This window comes from Patiria miniata, unplaced genomic scaffold (assembly GCF_015706575.1).
Source record: "Patiria miniata isolate m_02_andy unplaced genomic scaffold, ASM1570657v1 HiC_scaffold_7, whole genome shotgun sequence".
Classification (NCBI taxonomy): Eukaryota; Metazoa; Echinodermata; class Asteroidea; order Valvatida; family Asterinidae; genus Patiria; species Patiria miniata.
In genome coordinates this window covers 47,592,595-47,609,551 of record NW_024037074.1, presented here as the reverse complement: position 1 = coordinate 47,609,551, position 16,957 = coordinate 47,592,595, and the positions used below count along the sequence as shown (strand labels likewise).

The 16,957-nt window shown below is 39.7% G+C and overlaps 1 protein-coding gene across 1 annotated transcript in view; it reads left to right on the top strand.

Moving 5' to 3' along the window:
* The first annotated feature begins 110 nt into the window (after positions 1 to 110).
* LOC119744912 (reversion-inducing cysteine-rich protein with Kazal motifs-like) overlaps positions 111 to 16,957 on the top strand; it is a 59,526-nt gene continuing 42,679 nt past the window's right edge. The window contains exons 1-3 of the mRNA XM_038221111.1: positions 111 to 1,093; positions 2,035 to 2,093; positions 13,705 to 13,779. Of these exons, the coding sequence (XP_038077039.1) occupies positions 1,030 to 1,093; positions 2,035 to 2,093; positions 13,705 to 13,779 (198 nt within the window). The 5' untranslated portion in view covers positions 111 to 1,029. The remainder of the gene's footprint in view (positions 1,094 to 2,034; positions 2,094 to 13,704; positions 13,780 to 16,957) is intronic.

Genomic DNA, 16,957 nt, shown 5'->3' with positions numbered 1-16,957 from the left:
AATTTGGTTTCTTTTGTTGCGCCCGGTAGTGCCAGCGAAGAAAAGAAAACTGTCACACTTTTAGTCTGTGCTATTGTGTATGGGATGAAAGAAGATGGCACACATGGTTTATTAGTGCAAATGCTGGTTTGCAATTTCAATGCGATTTTTGAAGACTGTGTGGTGTCTCAGCCTTGCCGAAGAAAATTCTAAGCATTGCCCAAGGTTTTTTTCTTTTCTGTTAGTTTGGTGCAGAGTTTTGGAGTGGTAAAGGGACTTATTTTTATCGTCAAAAAGTGACCCAAGAATTGGCAGGTTTCTTACGGACAGGCGGTCCCGTTAATAAGATAACATGCCGAGGAAATTGCCCTCCCCCTAGAGATTAGTCAATCGATGCTAATGATTGGACCACTTTTCAACGACGGGTGATTACCGCCCCATTATTCCGCAATTGGCTGTTGGATAAGTCGGACGCCTCCCCTTCGGAGCGGCTCTCCAGCTGCGCGGTGATTGCCGGAAAATTGCCGGGAAATTGCGCTCCCTGCGCAGACCGTCTAGCTCCACAAATTGGTATTGACGTTCGAGTTAACCTTGCACGCCACACCGTCGATCGGGGACCATAGAACCATTTCCGGGGGTTGTTTCCCTTGACAAAGGCGGTCAATGGTAATCGTCTTCAGAGGGGCGAACGTTGGCAAAACTATCGGCAAGTCCCTAGAGGTCAGTCAGTGCACTGTTTTTTTTTCTTGGTGGATAGTTTGGGCGCAACTTGGGCGCTTTTCTGCGTCGTAGCGAGCAGACGATAATCCTCACATCTTCCGTTGGACCGTACTGTAGAGCGCAAGACGTTGTTTGGGAAATGTCCAGTAAAGTAATCAAATTGTGCGCGGTAAGGCGCCCAAAGAGTTCCTCATTGACGGAGTACTGTGTGCAGACGTAAAACCGCAACCAATAAAACCAGTAAAAAAGTACACGGGGTTTTCAATTATCGTGTGGGACTGTCATCCGACGTTTACGACCGATGTGGAAATCTACCGATGAAATAGAATTATGAAGTCTGTTGTATCACTTCTGTTGCTGTGGATGTTTCTCCTACTCGTGGTTTCTGCACAAGGTAAGAGTGGAGAAAGCTAAGATTATTCTTGTTTTGGGGTGAGTTTATCACGGAAATTGTCCGGACTGACGTTCACCCATTTTGACTCGAGCCGTGTCGTCTGCTTGCGAATTGCCAACACAACAGACGTATCGTGCATAAATGTACAATATGCCGGCGACCGGCCCACGTGAACAAATGCATTTTTTAACTGTCATAATGCGAGTTTGAGTTCGGTTCTTTTCACTGGGTTTATTTGCGAATTTTCAAAAGGAAAAGAAATAGGAAAAAACGCAGCACTTTCTTAATCACTGAATCAGAATGAATCCCAAATATAGGAAGAAAAACGTGATCTGGTGATTCAATTTCTAACAAATGAGAAGTTCAAAGTTTGATGTAAATTCAAAATTCAGCATTGATGCCTACACATTTTGGGGCCGGTTTCATTCTTTTGAGTGCATAATTTTCATGTCCACACAATGTAATAATATGTTTGCATTCTTTTAGTCAATTAGTCTTTTTTGAGACATATTTTAACCAGGCCTACACTTCACAATTTGTTCATAAAGTTTTTGGAGTTTGCTTTCCCTTTGCAGTTTTTTGGAATGAGTTCCATACCTGGACATCACTTGACAACCTTTGCACAAACCAAGTATCATGCTGTGAGACTGGTCTGAAAAATGTCAAGTGTTTTCTCAGTTAATGCTTAAATATGTTCCCTGCACAATGTGACTTTAATTTTAGGACATGTTATCGCTTTCCGACGGCTGATAGGTCACTGCAGGGAAAAATGAGTGATGTCCATGTATTGTATGCTTCCCTTTTTGTTTTGATTTCAGTTTGATTTCTAATAAATTATTTAGCCAAAATTTCAACTTAATTCACGTAAAAATGCAATTTATAAACACTGACATAACAAAAATTAGATTAAGAAATGGGATAATTTATTATTTTATTCGTAGATCCTGAGTGTTGCCACAGTGTACGGAGCCATCCGGCATGTCAAGAATCGTGTGACCAGGTGAGATTCGTCAGAAGATTTTAATGTCTTTGTTGAAACAAATGTAGCCTAAAGGCATTTTGTTCTTTGATTAATTTGTCTTCCATGTCATTCTTCAAACTTTTTTGACATTATTAACAGGAGGTTGGCTACAGCATTATTATTGGGAGTGTGTATGTGAGAAGTGCAACAAGTTGGTAAAGAAAAATGACCGAGCACAAAGCATCAAGTGATAAATAACTTCAATCAGTTACAAAAATTGTACAATTTTTTGGTATTTAGAAAAAGTGTATTTTGTTGTCACTTGCGTCATTACTGAAGAAGTTGAACCAAAATGTACAATTCTATCATTGCATTGTACTAAAATGTTCCTGCTTAAATTTTAAAATCGCCTTGCTTGTGAATAAGCAATATATCTAATTAGGCCTAGTAGTAATTAGGCAAAAGCAGTTGTGTTTCACATCAGTATACGACAAAACTCAACGGACAAAACAAAAACTGAAATATCATGTCACACTGCCGACAAATTATCAGTCTTGAGACGGCTGAGCTGTGGGCTTTCCCTTCCATTTTTCACTGTTGTTGTTGGCCTGTATTTCAAGTGCCGTGCTCGTACTAAGCCGCACACCAGTAGCCCCCCTCCAGGTCTCATATTGGTAATCATAACAAAACTCGCTGGCACAGGCATTTGCGCTCTTTTGTTTGGGGTTTTAGATGTGTGCAGCGCATACATGAATAAACCCAAATAACGCACACATGGCATGGTGTTAATAATATGGGGGGACCACCATGCGCCATAAAATAATAATCAGGGCCATTTTGTTTTGGTGCATTTCTGGATTCGTGCTTTAAACAGTGTAGTTCTTCCAGATGTCCGCTTTGCAGTATTTGATCGTGGTAAAAAAAGCGTATTTTGTTCTACCCATTGTTGAAATATTGGGCTACGATATAAAGTTTCCTCACTAGTCGTATTCATCAGATTTTTTTGTGGAATGATTTCCACATACGAAGTTCACTCAACACCCTGTGTACAAACCCTATGAGATTGGACTGAAAAATTCTAAGTGTTTTCTAAGAAAATGCTTGTATTTTCTCACTGCTCAAATTGACTTTGATCACATGAAATTGCTATCTGGGGGCTTGTTAGTCAATACAGAGGAAAATTAGTGAACTTCGTATATAATGGAAATCTTTCCTTTTTTTGTTATAACATCACTTGATAATAATTTTATGGTTAAAGATAGCAGTTGTATGGCGATGTTTTGTCCTGTTTGACCTCTAAAAATTAGGAGTATTTCTTGAAAATTAGACACATTGTAGAATTTGTCTCAACGCAATAAATGGTCAACATTTGAATACATGTACCTTCATCAACACATAACATTTTATTTTTGGGTTGGTTGATAACACTATTAAATAAAGGTCCCAAGCTGTGTTTTTCTTCACAATACTCTAGCATGGAATCATTCTGTTAGAACACAGTTTTCTGCTGCCAACTCAAATCTCCCAGGACAGAAAAAAAAGACCTTGGATATATTAAAGTTCACTAAGTACAAAAGCCGGTAATGGTTGCTGTATGTGGACTGCCTCAGGGCTAAAAAATCAGAGGACACATTTTGGAGTTGACCATAAAATTTGGTGAAAGTATGTGTGACCTCGGCCCAGTTTCGAGCCATTGACAGAACTGAGCTCATTCAGTTTGGCTCTTACTTGGGGTGTATTTTTTTTCCGGATTCTTTTCAGGGAATTAAGAAGTTTGTAAAACTTGGCCAGTGTTTCCTTTTCTTGGGGCAAGAAAAGTTTAGGTACCGGTAGTCCTTTGGTGTACAGTTTGGTTCACAAATCTGACGTCACATACTCCATGTGTTGTATTCACTGTACGCTACATTGTACAGTGCTCTACACACTGAGATTTTGAGGAGAGTACAAAATAAAATACATTAGGCAGCCTCGGCCTTTTTTTTTTACGTTGGCTATAGAAATGCTCCAATGTGATAATTAAATTTAAGTTTCCAATAATGAATAGAAGTTCATTGACGAGTGTGGAAGTGTTTTTTAAAGTATAAAATTTATAGCCCTTTTTCTCATGATTAGATTTATTACTTCAAAAACAATAAAAAATATGATATTGTTTGATTTAAATTGTATGCGGTGTATTTAGAGCCCATAACCACTTTTCCAATAACAGTAACTCAATTCCCGTCTTTATCTTTAGTGTGTTTCATGCATTAATTCTATTTATTAACCCACTTTCCATGGGAATCTCTGGCGACGTGCGCTTGAAATCACTTGCTCAAGACTGTGCATTTCTTCCTCCAAGACTCTTGTCATCCGATCTCGATCCTTGGCGCTCCTCGGTCGATGCGACCACATCTGCAGTTGAAACAGTACCCTTGAAATTGTAAGGGATACACCCATGGAGGCAAGATCAAACATGCACATTATAAAGGTCTCTTTATTCGGGCTTGGGGCCCCTGAAACGTGGTACTCTCCATTTTAATTTTTTTTTTTTTACCCAGGGAATCATTTTGTTTTTAAAAGCTTTTCTTTTTGAACCATATGTCTTGAATTAGCGCTCTGACAATATTTCGGTGATATTAAAATATGGGGTTTACACTGGGGGATTGATCAACATTGGGGGGCATTTGAAAGGGGACAAAAGTACAGTCACACCGCTTGAAGAATTCGCTGAGTTCTTACCTCGGTGATTTCTTCTTGAACTGGAAGTGACCTTAACAGATGCCAGTCCCTTGTTTATAAATTTATCATCATTTTTGCAGAGTGTACCCTTCTAAAACGTCTGGATCAGTAACTTGTTTATTTGAAGCATATAAAGTTAAATTAGACATATAGAATGATCTCAAGATGGATTAAATTAAAGGGAAGTGTTTTTCTCAAGCCTGTAAAACTGAGTGTTACACAAGTTTGGGCTTCATATTTCTTTCCAGTACTTTAGGAATAAGATCTGAAGAGAAACAGAATTTAGGTCGATAAGTTGTGTCAATTTCCTTAAGGAGGATAACTTGCATAGATTGTTAAAAAAAAGAAGAAGAAACAGTTATTGAGCAGACAAGCTTACAAAGACACTGTTTCCCATCCGGCCCATATGAAATGTTTTCTGTTTGTTCCTACCGGGTATTACAAAATTAATGACGTGGGCCCAATTTCATAGCGCTGCTTAACAGCCGACTTTGTGCTTACCATGCCTCCATCTATTTCAAAGGGACCGTTAAGCAGTAAGCACAGCAAAAGCACGCTTAACCCCAGAAGAAAACTTAAATCAGTGCTTAAATCAGTGACGTAACAATACAAATCTCCATGCGCGCGCAACCGTTAGCATGAAATAGTGCTTAAGCAGCAGCATGATTTTCTGCTATATAGTAAGCACAACTTGAATTGGGCCCTGAATCGCTCACATCCAAACACCACAAGAACTAGTTTCCACACTACTACCCAAACACTGCAACACATCAAGCCTACCGGGGCCATCCACAATCTCTACTACTACACATTATCCCATGTAGTTATCACAAAATTGCTGCCCAGCTACTGTAAATGGACAAGTGGATTATTGATACAGTGATGGGTTTATATGCCCACCAAGGCTATATCAGTGATAAGAGATAAAGTTTGATAAGTTGTAAGCACTGAAGTAAAAAAATTGAAATTAACATACCTCCTTCCACTTTTACTCATAATAGTTGCAGAAATTTTGTATTCAGGAATGCCTTGATAAAACATGTAAAACTCAGTATAAGCTTACAAAGTACACGTATGATTAGTATTATTTTGTCAGATTTCTCTTCAGACTTATTAGAATTTACACCCCAAACTTGTAATAAAATGCTATCCAATTGAGCAGTAATGATGTTTGATTCTTCACACTGTATGGATCAAAACGATAAACTCTACATACAGAGTAGTATTTTTTTAAGGTGTTTCTCAATCAGATTACAAAACGGCACCGATGATTCTGAATTCAACATGTGAATGTGATCAAAACCTTTTTATCACCCAGTTTCATATAACCCATTTCTTTGCACAGTGAGGATGCAAGGCGTGCGTATGGGGCACCTCCCCCCCCCCCCCTCCACCAAAATTTTCTCTAATGAGGCAATTTTTCACCTAAGGGAGCCCTTTTGCCCCCACACTCTCTGCCCTCCCTCCCCCCCCCCCCTAACCTCTCTGGATCCGCCCTTGATACATACTCATAAAACTTGGCCAATGAACCTTGCAAGTCTTTTAAATCTGATACAAAGGTGTGAATGACCGAAGAGCTTAACAAAAAATAAAAGTGTATTCAGTTGTAGTCTACAGAAAGTTCAGATTCTTAGCTGCAGAGCCAAGAACACTTAGATAATGTAATGGTCGGTTAAAATGAGAATCTGGGGTGTTAAAATGACTCCAGTGGGCATTCACTTCACATTATTGGCGCCATAAAACATGAAGGTTAACGCTGAGTGATAAATTTACACCTGTAGTCAATTCATCAGGCAAGGGAAACAGGTGCAGTGCACATGGCCATACACTCTGGGCGTTAGGAAATCCCCTGCAGTATATATCTGCCCTTTGGGAAATGATAAAAAACAATATCAGCAAAAAAACTGAAAAACCTTGAAATTGTATAGTGTGTATGTATTTGAAGGGACTCAATTTCATGGCTTTGCACTCCACATGGGAAGTCTGGTTTTAGGGTCACTATCCTGCACTTGATTCTTTATTTAGGTAAAAACTAGCACTACTAATACTATTTTCAAACTTGGATGTAACTCTCGGCTTCAATCACTTCACTACTAAAATTTAGGAAATAAATGAAAGTGTGTGTGGCAAAAGTACCAATTGTTACAAACTATAGGCCCAATATAAATAAAATTTTCCATCAAAAGTCACTTTAAATGATGTAAAGAAGAAAAAAGAAGGACCCAATGAAATCTTGAACTGCAAGTGTAAGAAAAAGTTGCATGTACATGTACATGTATGTATCAAAATTAAAATTTAACCATTTCGAAATTGTCCTGTCACAAGTTGTTCTAAGCATGTCACATTACTTGTATTCTACACGTAGGTCCTACCGGTATGTACATGTACTTTATTCACAATATTTCTTAATTTCAAACTTTTTCACATAATGGCAAAATACTGGTAGCAGGCAGTTGTATATATTTACTATCACACAGCTCGCATGTGGTGTCATGATGCGACAGATTGTGAGCTCATTTGCTCTGATTCGGGAATTCAGTTATCCTGATTAAAAAGCCACCACGAGTACATTGTTGGATCGCTTAGCACAGGAAAATGCGCTAAGCCAGGCCATATGTCTGATTGAATTATTTCCAATTGAGACAGCAAAGTGCCGTGCAGAGTACATTGTACCACTATCGACGCAGAAATCATCAGATTTTACCAATTCTACTCCAGTGACTTGATCCCGGTTTATTTACGCCACGTCGGTAATTGCACCAGCCCCCCTTAAAATGTACCTACACCCACATGTGTGTTAAGTATATAGTCCTCTCTGAAACCCCCGGATGATAATATTTTTGTGGGAGGCTTATTGCCGGGGCAAAAGTACACCAAGCCATGCAAAAATGACTCAAAAACCTGCTGCTTGACAGAGCGGAAAATGTAGCCAGCCTCTCTTGGGTACGGTAAGGCTTTAACCAATATTGCAAAGCTTAGTGACGGCACATTTTTGCGTGTTGTCATTATTTTAGACGAGTCTTGCTCTTAGCCTAATATTGTAGCGCAATTGGAATTTTATGCCGTCGTACTCTGGGTTCTCTCTGTATGTACCGTATGTGAGATGAGATATCAGAGTAAAAAATCAAATCGATTCCGTTGAGAAATCTAAAGCGTGGTTGTGACATCCATCAATCATTGCATGCACAAAAGGGCCAGCCAGGCCAGGCACAGGCTGCGAAAAGAAGCCAGCCCCGGGCCACATCCTCTGATAACACTCTGCCTTTGTGCGCAGGGCCCCAGTCCCGCTAACCAGCTTTTGTCCCGTGCCGACAAAAAGAGCTGGAGAAATCCCCCGACGATGGACGACAGAGGAGCAGCATCAGGCTCCGTGTTCCGAGGCCGGAGACCTGTATAATCAGAGAAGGCAAAGAACAGACAACGAGAGCGATAGCAGTGTGGGGGGAGAGAGAGAGAGGGGGGAGTGAGAGTCTGATTGTACGAAATAGAGCAGAAACTGAGAAAGTTCTGCATGCGTTTGTAATCCAACGTGATCAGTAAGATTGCTTGTGATTGACAGGTTAGGCTGGGAGGACAGAGGGGGCCGACAACTTGCCAAGAGAGGCGCAGATCTCCTTTTCTGCCCCCCCCCCTCCACTCTAGTGCACTTCGTAATTACAGTTGGCAACGACAAACTGGTTTATGATTGAGCTTTGTAGGTCCAAACCAAGCAAAGTAATTCATAGGGCCTGAATGATGCGACAAAATCAGGCGGTAATTCTCTCTTGTTTCTCATTTCGCAGCTTCCTGCCCAGACAAATGACAGATGGCGCGCAATAATGAAAAAGTAATTTCAACAGCAGGGAGCATGTGTTACAAATTGAGTTTCTTGTCAGGCTGCGCACAGTTCGCCCCGATCGGCATTCGGCTATCCCTTGGTTTTGCCTAGTGTTTTTTAAAATCAGGGCAGCCCCGGCGTTGCTTAAAGACAATTCGGGCGAAAGTGATCCGGAATTGTGTGGGGATGGGACTTTCGAACATGAATGAGTTTAATCTCGATTTCACGGTGAGACGGGGACTGGGAATGATGAATGCCTGGCAGGGTTCAAAGCTCTTTTTCTTTTTTGGCGACAAATGAGAGTTTTCGGAGCTGACGAGTTTCACATTGTGGCAATTTTCAATCTGCATAATTGTCACCGGCTGAGATATTTCTAGAGCAAGTGAATAGTGTGATTGGATACGTTACTGCTGTTACTTGGAATTGGCCGCATCTTGCACTATTCCCTGTTCAAAGGAAAAAGAAATCTCATGCACAACTCTCTTTTTTTGTCTTTACTGTATCTTACTCAAAATCAGAACAGTTTCCATGTAAATATTTTATATACTTTCATGCAAACTCTCAATAATTAATATTTATTATTTGCAAACTTGACAAATGAGTCTACAGTTGAAACCTTGAAATGAAATTTACAGCTTATCCTGAATCCGGCAGAAAATCATGCATTGGAGTTGATGTCTTTCCAACATGTTCATTACCAAGTGTTCCGCCCGACCTGTTTCCTTCAATCAACTTGACAAACGGACATCTGGCTTTGAATGATCATATCACACTGTGTGTCAGTAATCATAAAACCCGCTCTGAAGATGATAAATTAGGCCTTTGTGGACAGGAAATGAAAGTGATTACACACTTGAAGTGGCCTATAAACGGGAGAGTATACATCACATTTAGTATCGGTATACTTCCAGCCGATATAAATCGGAGCCACGGTATAAATCGGAGCCACGCCTGCTGCAAGACTGGTTTATTTGTCTAACCCATTGTAATTGCTAAATGGGGCCCCTTATTGTTGGGGGTCATTGCTACTGTTGGTTTTGGCCTAGGGCCATCAATATTTCCACAAGGGCGCATTTTTCTTTGCTTGGCGGTATTCTGTAGAAGTTGACAGGATTTGAAAAAAAAATAATCTTCAAAGTTAAAATCTGTTCATTTTAAGAGGGACTAAAGCAGTGTTGAGCTGTGATGTTTGCTCTCACTGTTTAGGCCTGCATGGATTGCATCTGTCTTAGTAGACTGATGTAATGTAACAGTCATTACAACTAACATCTAAGAAACTGATTCTGGTTGGTTTAACAATGATAACAGATGTTAATGTAAATGTTAACAGAAACAGGAACTTTTTGAGAACCTATTTGTAAGAAATTTCATGAATTTTGTGTCTTTTGAGACAGATTCACTAAATGTTAACAAGGATAAGACCATGCCCCCTGGACTTTTTCGGGTAGGTGCTCCCTGTGCATGTGGCCCTTGATCAACCAATCGCAGCACGCCTGATAGAAACATTTGTTAAGTACATCACACTCTCCCAAAATTGTCACAAATCTAATTTTAAATGGACTACTTAAAATTACAAAGTTGTGTTGACAGTAGCCACATTAAGTGATGCATTTATTCTAGAGACTAACTTGGCATGTCATTGTACAATACATGCATGGTGACTGATTTAATCACGGGAGAATGGGTTCAATTGACAACGCTTCTATTTTGATGTGCTGCATAATTAATATAAACATCCTGTCAATTTACTCCGAGGTAATTGTGACAAATTGCAGTCACCTTGAAATACATTAAAAACCTTACTAAGATGGTTGAAGGTTGTTGATGAGTTGCTGATACTATGGATGATTAGGTTGCTAAAGTACAATTAAACCGATGGCTACTTTCATTTTGTATTAAAATTTTATGTTGTGTTTTTCATTGAACAGCAAATTTATTTTCAGGATTTATTTTCAAATCATTTTTTTCTTCATCAAAAATGTGTATGACACTAATCTACATGTGTATTAAAGTGGGTTTCATTCAAATCAGGCAACATTTTGGTGGGCGTAAGTTTTTTCTGGAGATTTTCTGTAGATAGAGATGAATGACGAATGGCTCTTTGTTGTTGGCAATTTGAGATAAATGTATTTTTGTTCAGTTTGATAATTAGTGAAATGACAAGCACAGCTGCCAATCACGGCCTTGCCAAAGATGACTTCAAAGAAATGGAACGGCTTTTGTGGCCAATGGGCCTTATTCATGTCCACATTGTTTGTAGTGTTTTCCAATGACTTGGATGGTTGACATTTTGATATTACATGTAGGTATATACCGAGGTACTGTACACGTCCAGAAAATGTGACAGTTTTCGGAGTTGGATATTGGTTTGGAATGGAACGTTTCTCTCCATGAGGATAATGCCTCAAATTTGATGTGACAGACAGATTTTGAAATGTCTGTTTCACTTTTGCTTTTATTCCTAAGTTTGAACCGGGAACTGTCAGTCCAGCACCAGTACACAGGGGAGACCAGAACAACCCATAGAAAAATCCCAAAACTCGACTGAAACCCAACAACACAAACCCTTCACCAGAGAAACAAACACCCTCCACACAAGCCACCTTCCCCCGAAAAATTCTCTTGTGTGCAGGCACCAGCCTGCTTGAGATCCTAAGCCCTAAATCAACAATCCAGTTCGAAAGAAAAAACCAGCCGGGTTCTTGGGTAAACACCGCACACCGTGTACACAAGGCGCAGCGGAGAGTCCAAGAATGCTCAGCATGGATGCTGGGTTCTTGTTTTCCCATCCATTCACAGGCGCGCTCCCAAAACCCTCCGTGTTTATCGCCGGGGTTTGGTTTTCACAGTGTGTGTGTATGCCTGACCCCCTTTTGAGGTGCCGCCTCTTTTTATTTGTTCGTGACCTTTTTTTACTCTCTTCTGAATGCGCCCAAGCTTTGCTCAAATTGCTGGCAAGCTACTGTTAAGTGAACTCTCAAGATTTTTTTTGTCTGTGTGTTTTACCATCAAATGCTTTTTAAATTCTTTTGCGAGTGGTAGCGGGAGACGCTTAAGAATGCCATCGCTGGAATTCGCCAAACACAACTGATCGCATCTTGATACAAGTAAAAAGTCGGGCATATTTGTTCAGTGAAGAAGCATTTTCTGAGGAGGAAAATATTTTACACTCCAACTTCTGCAAAGCAAAGCTTTCAAATGGGCCTCAGGGAATCAAGGGCCTCTCAGCAGACTGGATTTGCATTTTGTTTGATGAAGATGTTTTTGTCAAAACGTTGTGTGCTCTTTCCTTCTTAAGTCTTAATGGTCTAGAGAGATTCTCCATAAAGAAAGGCACCTAGAAATACAAATTTGATTTTTAACATCTTGGCTAAAATTGTAATTATCCTGTATACTTAATAAAAAAAAATAACTGAGTAATTTTCCCCAAAAGAGACCATATCCAAGCAAGTAACTGAAGTATACATTTTAAAAATAAATTCTAGAAAGCTTCCTTTTAAATTTTGAACCTCCATTCTCATAATAGTATAGATTTTGCTCATCGATTAATGTACCGGTACCTGAGAACAAGATGAAAACACATATTTATTACAAGTGCTTGAAACTAAAAGTATTCTGATTCAATAATTTTAGCTGTCCAATAAGTCGATTAGGTTACAACCTACAAATTAATCAAAACCGGCCATGATCTATCCAGATCCACGCGTTATAAAAACACGGAGCAATAGGTTAACTCCACCAATAAAAAAAAAACTAGAAGCAGCATCAACAGGCCTGCCCATTGATTGCTCGGACAGCTTTTGGCAGTCTCGGGGAAAAAAACTGAGTGTAATAGCCCACTATCTACACTCAGACACTGAATTGCCTCCCGGCTTCTGGCCGCGGCTTCTCGTACAGCCCATCGATTTTTGTCCCCGCACCCTTAATGAAAAAAAAAAAGTGTGCAACGTCTGGATTTTTTTAGATGGTCTTCTTTTTCTCGTCTGTTTGTGGGTCCTTTGCCCTCGTCAAAATTAATCCAGTCAGGTGTATAATAACATCGTGTAAAAATTTTGCTTGTGGCCGTTTTTTTTTTTTGGGAGGGGGGCTTTTTTGCTTCAGTTGGGCATGGTGATCAGTTTGTAGTTGTGTCCTCCGGGGAAAAAATTACAGGGGGTGGGGAGGAGGTGAAAATATTTTGGACTTTTCTGCTGATACATGAATGCACACAAGTAGAACTGACAATCCTGAATTGAAGTAGGATGAAATGAAACAAGAAAATGATCAGGTCGAGAAATACCAGTACCTGTATTTATACTGAAAACACTGAAATGGTTCAAATCATAAGTTTGTGCTTATATTGTTCTAGTCAGTGCATGAAAAATTATAACCAATGTGAACAAGCGCCCTATTGAAGAATGTATGATGTTGTAGTACAACATTATACTTGTACAGCGTATCTTTATTTTCTACCTGTTTAATCCTGGGGCTGTGAAGTGACTAATAATAAACCAGCAGGAAATTTTGTCGGCACATTCGCCGAGTCGGTCACGTTTTTGTTTTTTTAACCCGCAGAAAAGACAGGTACATTGTGATTTCCTCAATTAGACATTAATGAAGAATCATGACGGTGTCTTGATCATTAATAAACGCAACATCGGCAGCAAGAGCATCCGTACACGGGGGTTCTTAATTAGGTGAAATGAAATAACCATGGTCTGTGTTGGTTCTTGTGCCCCTGGTTACGCGGCGCAGTTCTGTCTGCAAATCAAATATTGAACATACATGTACATGTATACATACATACATACGTGTATTAGGCATAATGAACGCTGATGGGTTGAAACTGAATGCAATGTTTTGTTATGATTCGTGTGGGGAACATGCTCCCAAAAATCACTTAAAATAACATTATAACATAATAAATTTAGGTCGCCTTAAAGCCTGTATTTGCCTGTTCGAACTTTGTGTATGTTTTATTGTTTGTACTGGAAATGTATAAATTGATGAACAAAGAATATATGCTTAAAAGGTTTTCAAATGAAAAAAAGGGTCATCATGTTACATCAATTAATTAATTTCAAATGAAGGTTGTTTCAACAAAATGTGAATTTGTGTTTTAAATTGTTTTCACAGATGGCCTTAGAAGCATCAGCTGCTGGAAGGCGACAGCATTTGTCCAACTTGCGAAACAACTGCCCCATGACATTGGTAAGAATTATCTAGGTACTACAAATTTCAAAATTTCAACAATTCAATGAGATAGTAGAGCATCGGCTTGATGAAAAGTCTATCCAATAAAAAAGTTATCCAATTCTTTTAAGAATAACTACAAATTGAATTTGGCTAAGTTGTATTTATTGACACCGGTCTCTACATTGACGTGACTTAACTGGGAAGATTCTAAAATCTTCTACGCAAAAACAATTCCAATGAAATATTTTTCTTACTGCACAATGTTCTTGTTGAATAATAATTCTCATCTTAAAGGTTTACGGCATCTTAATATTTTCTTACGTGTACTTTCACCGTCTGTCATTATGAAAATGATCCTACCCAACTTCCCTGGGTTTCTCACCGGAGTTCTCCGTCTGTCTCAAGAGATTCGACCGGCCTCTTGTATCCCACCGACCCCCTTCTCTCCTTTCACAGCTTGGGCGTTGAAGCCCCTGAAAGCCCCTCTCCCTCCCTGTCCCGAGTCTCCCCTGCCAGGCCCCGGTTTCCCCTTTGTCAGGCCGTGTTTTCCCAGTTAAAAGCTTCCACCACGGAGAATTGAAAAGACCGCCGATATAATCCACGGCCGGGCTTGAAACCTTACCCCGCGCTCTTTGGAATCTGTACCTTCCAAACCTGAAGTTGCTTTTTTTTTGCCTTTAGTCTTTTCATTTTTATTATAACGGAAGCTCATTGCATTGTTAATTTGCGGGCTACCTGATATGTGTATATGAGTGCATTAGGACACCCCAGCACATGCCAGTTTTTTTCTCAGTGATGTGCCATTTCAGGTTTAACACTGGGGTTGTATAGCGTGCAACAGCCATACTTTGGGGACCTTGTGTACATGCATTTGCCAGTTACAATAATACAGAGCCTGTATAATTGGTGCACTGACAGGCTGCCATTCTGTTAGCACAGGTGACCACTTATTGTGTGTTTCGGGACCCAGTGAGTGCCAACTGTTCAGCACACACCTGTCTGGAACACTTGGGACTTTCTAATATTTCTTTTACAGCAATTTTGAAACTGGCATTTCCGTTATCAGCAGTAATTTTTTGAGCTGTCATTTAAATATTTCTTCACAGGGAAGGTTTCTGTTTTATTGAAAATCCAAAAGAACATTTTGTTACTGGTATGTTGTCACTAAAGATGTCATTGACAAGAGAAGAACTTAAATGTAGAAAAATTGCTTTCATTAAATAAGTGGAAAACAAAAAACTGGTGTGCCATGCAACAGATTAGCCTAAAGTGAGCAGGTTGGCTTAAAAATAATTTCTTAAAAATAAAATCTTTTAATTTAAAGTAGGAGAACTAGGTCAGGTCATCTCTTTCCCCCCATTTTTGCATTTCTTCAACTTCTCTCTCGTCAAATGCACTTATCACCCAATCAGAGAGACTCTACGCCCACAAATCAACCCCTCTCTCCTGTGCTTTTTTTCACTGCCTCCTCGTTCGCAAACCTACCGGCACATTTCAACATCTCGGGCCGAGCTTCAAATTCTACACACACACCCTGGGACTGGAGTCATTCTGTCCATCAGCGAGCGACAATTAGATCCCTGCTGAATTCATTTGTGCATTCCTGGGGACCCCTAGAGGTCAAGTTGTGACCCGGGGTCGGGTCACGCGGCAGCTGGGCGGTCTGTCTGTGATCATAGCGAGATGCAGCGGTTCTCCCCGGGAATGGAGTACATGAACAGTCATGTCAATGCAGAGAGAAAAGGGGAAGGATAAAAAAAAATGCTGGCAAGCCTTCATGTTTTTGACAACATAATTTGGTCAGTTGTCCTATTTATTTAGGCTGGGCTTGCTTTGAGGAAAACATAGATGGCAAGGTAATGAAAGACATCCCGCACATGTCACGGGTGTCAAACATTTGTTTATCTGGGCATCTCAGATGTAGATCATAACCCAGGATGGCAGATTTGCCAATTATGGATGAAATAAAGGAATGTGGTGTAAGTTTTGACTTTCCACCTGGGGTTTATGTAAAATGTTGAAAGTTTGTGGCATGTACGTACCGGTAAATACATGTACGTCTGACAAATGATCTAAGAACCACATACGTGTACATATGTACATGTGGGGGGGGGGATCTAAAATTTGACTCAAGATTTTGAAGGCTGGGAAGCAACTAGAAATCTGCATTCTGTCACTTAATTAATACAAAAATAACTGAAGTGTCTAACATTGAAAGCAATGTAAATGCATGTGGCTTTGTATGGCAGATGTTTCCCTTAGGACTCGAGTCAAAACTACAAAGTGGATTTCCCTACACAATCCACCATAGTAGTTAGCACTGCCATGACCAGTGACCAGTTGTGCACATTCTTTTTACTAAATTGAGACATCATGTCCTATGTGAAACCAAAAGCAGATGGGCCGACAGCCCAGTCCGAAACCGTCAAAATGGAAAACTCAATTGTGGATTATGATGAATCAGGGGTTCAAGATGTCTAAGTTTCTAAGGTGTACCGCAATTTCAGATTTTACCCATTCAACCTTTTTGTCAGTTCTAATCCTGGCGCTTTTTTGGTCATTATGACAAATCCCCATTGTATTTTAACAAAGGAATGCCCCATCCTCCCAGTCACAAGTGTCCGGACTGGGTATTTTCGTCCCCTTAATTGGGCAATTAAGGTGGCTTAAGGTTTTCAACTGTTGGCATCTTGAGCAGCAAGTAAAGAACACCTTCTTGCTGTCCTGTTAATTTGGGTAGCAATGGGGGTGTTTCACTCTTGCTAGAGATATTTGAACATCAGAATATGCATGGTTTACATGTTGTTGAACCAAAGCAGAAGAATTTTTTATTTCTAACTACACAAATTTCAAGATTGTTTCTTGTATTTATCTCAAGATTTGTTTTACATTGTAACTTGCATATTAAAAGATTGTATTGTTGATCAATGTTACATTCTGGAATTATCGAGTTTGACTTGAGAAAACATCCAAGTGTTATTGAATTTAAAAAGATATACATTGTATATGCAAACGTACCAGTACACTTGTTGGGAATCGTACAAAATTTTTGGGGGCTTCCTTTGTAAAAATCTTGAAGAATGAATATGTGCAACAGGAGCGAACTGCAACTTGAACAAGATTTTATATTCTCTGAAATTGTAGAACAAATTGTGTACGTGGAAGACTAGCTTAAAGATCACATATATTACCC